Source organism: Suricata suricatta, chromosome 8, assembly GCF_006229205.1.
Source record: "Suricata suricatta isolate VVHF042 chromosome 8, meerkat_22Aug2017_6uvM2_HiC, whole genome shotgun sequence".
NCBI lineage: Eukaryota > Metazoa > Chordata > Mammalia > Carnivora > Herpestidae > Suricata > Suricata suricatta.
In genome coordinates this window covers 28,826,123-28,827,150 of record NC_043707.1, presented here as the reverse complement: position 1 = coordinate 28,827,150, position 1,028 = coordinate 28,826,123, and the positions used below count along the sequence as shown (strand labels likewise).

General features: G+C 55.2%; 1 protein-coding gene across 1 annotated transcript in view; it reads right to left on the bottom strand.

The window, feature by feature from the left end:
- Positions 1–1,028, bottom strand: part of BAZ1B (bromodomain adjacent to zinc finger domain 1B) — a 72,517-nt gene continuing 71,489 nt past the window's right edge. The window contains exons 19-20 of the mRNA XM_029945724.1: positions 699–802; positions 1–405 (exon numbers count right to left, since the gene is read on the bottom strand). Coding sequence (XP_029801584.1) covers positions 48–405; positions 699–802 — 462 coding nt within the window. The 3' untranslated portion in view covers positions 1–47. The remainder of the gene's footprint in view (positions 406–698; positions 803–1,028) is intronic.

Here is a 1,028-nt window from a genome sequence, read left to right as displayed (position 1 = left end):
TCTCTCCATTCCCCCCACCTCAGCTCCCTTACCCGGGCCCTGCCTCTCTATTTCTTTTGCCTTCGTCCCCTGGACTGTCCAACAGGCTCTGACTCACTGTCCCCTTCATCTTCAGCAAGCCGATCGGGAAACTTCTTGCGTTTCCTGCGGACATATGGGTGGCCAGGAAGGTGTTTATGCAGCAGAGCCACCAGACACTGTTCTGTCTTCACCATACAGTTTAGCACATGGCTGCCCCGGCAGTTGTAAAGCTCAGCATTGGTAAACACTTGCTTCATGTCAGTAAGAAACTCCTGCACAGAGCGGTAGCTCCCACAGGAACATTTGTTTTGCATTGTCTGGAAGTCCATGGGGTGGGTGATGACGTCATAGTAATCCTCAGCCTCGTCTCTGGTCACAGGCTCCCTGTGGAGGGCACCAAACGGAGATGTGAGCGCAGCCGCAAGAACACCACACAGAACCCTTGTTATCAAACCGCCACCCCCAGAACGCCCCCCTGCAGAGACTGGCCAGCTGGCAGGCGGAGGAGAGGTGTGCTCACCTTGTATTAAGTGCTGTCCCTACCAGTCTGGGAAGCTAACTCCCCCGCCACTCACACCTGTCCTAAACAAGGGAGCAGGGTGGATCCTCCGGCCTGCCGCAGTGCCCCTGCCAGCTGCCTGTCTGCGCGCTGTGAGAACCCACGACCTGAAGCCCACCTGAAAGGCCAGCTGAAGCGGTACTTGACTATCTTGTGCAGGATCTCTTCACACTTCTGCAGCTCTAAGCTCTGCCTCCGGGAACTCCGCTTGGTCTGGAGTACCTGGCGCCAAGAAAAAGAGACATGTTATTACAAGTCCAAGAGAAGAGTGGACAGAATAGAAAATGTGTGTATCTGTTAAAAAAAAAAATGGGGGGAGGGGGGGCGTTCAACCATTTTCTTGGAGCAGAGACAGTCACCATCATCTGACATTCAAGTCAGGAAGTGCGCTCAGCCAGAGGGCAGGCGTCTTCCCGTCAGCCCACCCACCTCCTCCCTGGTGGACGCT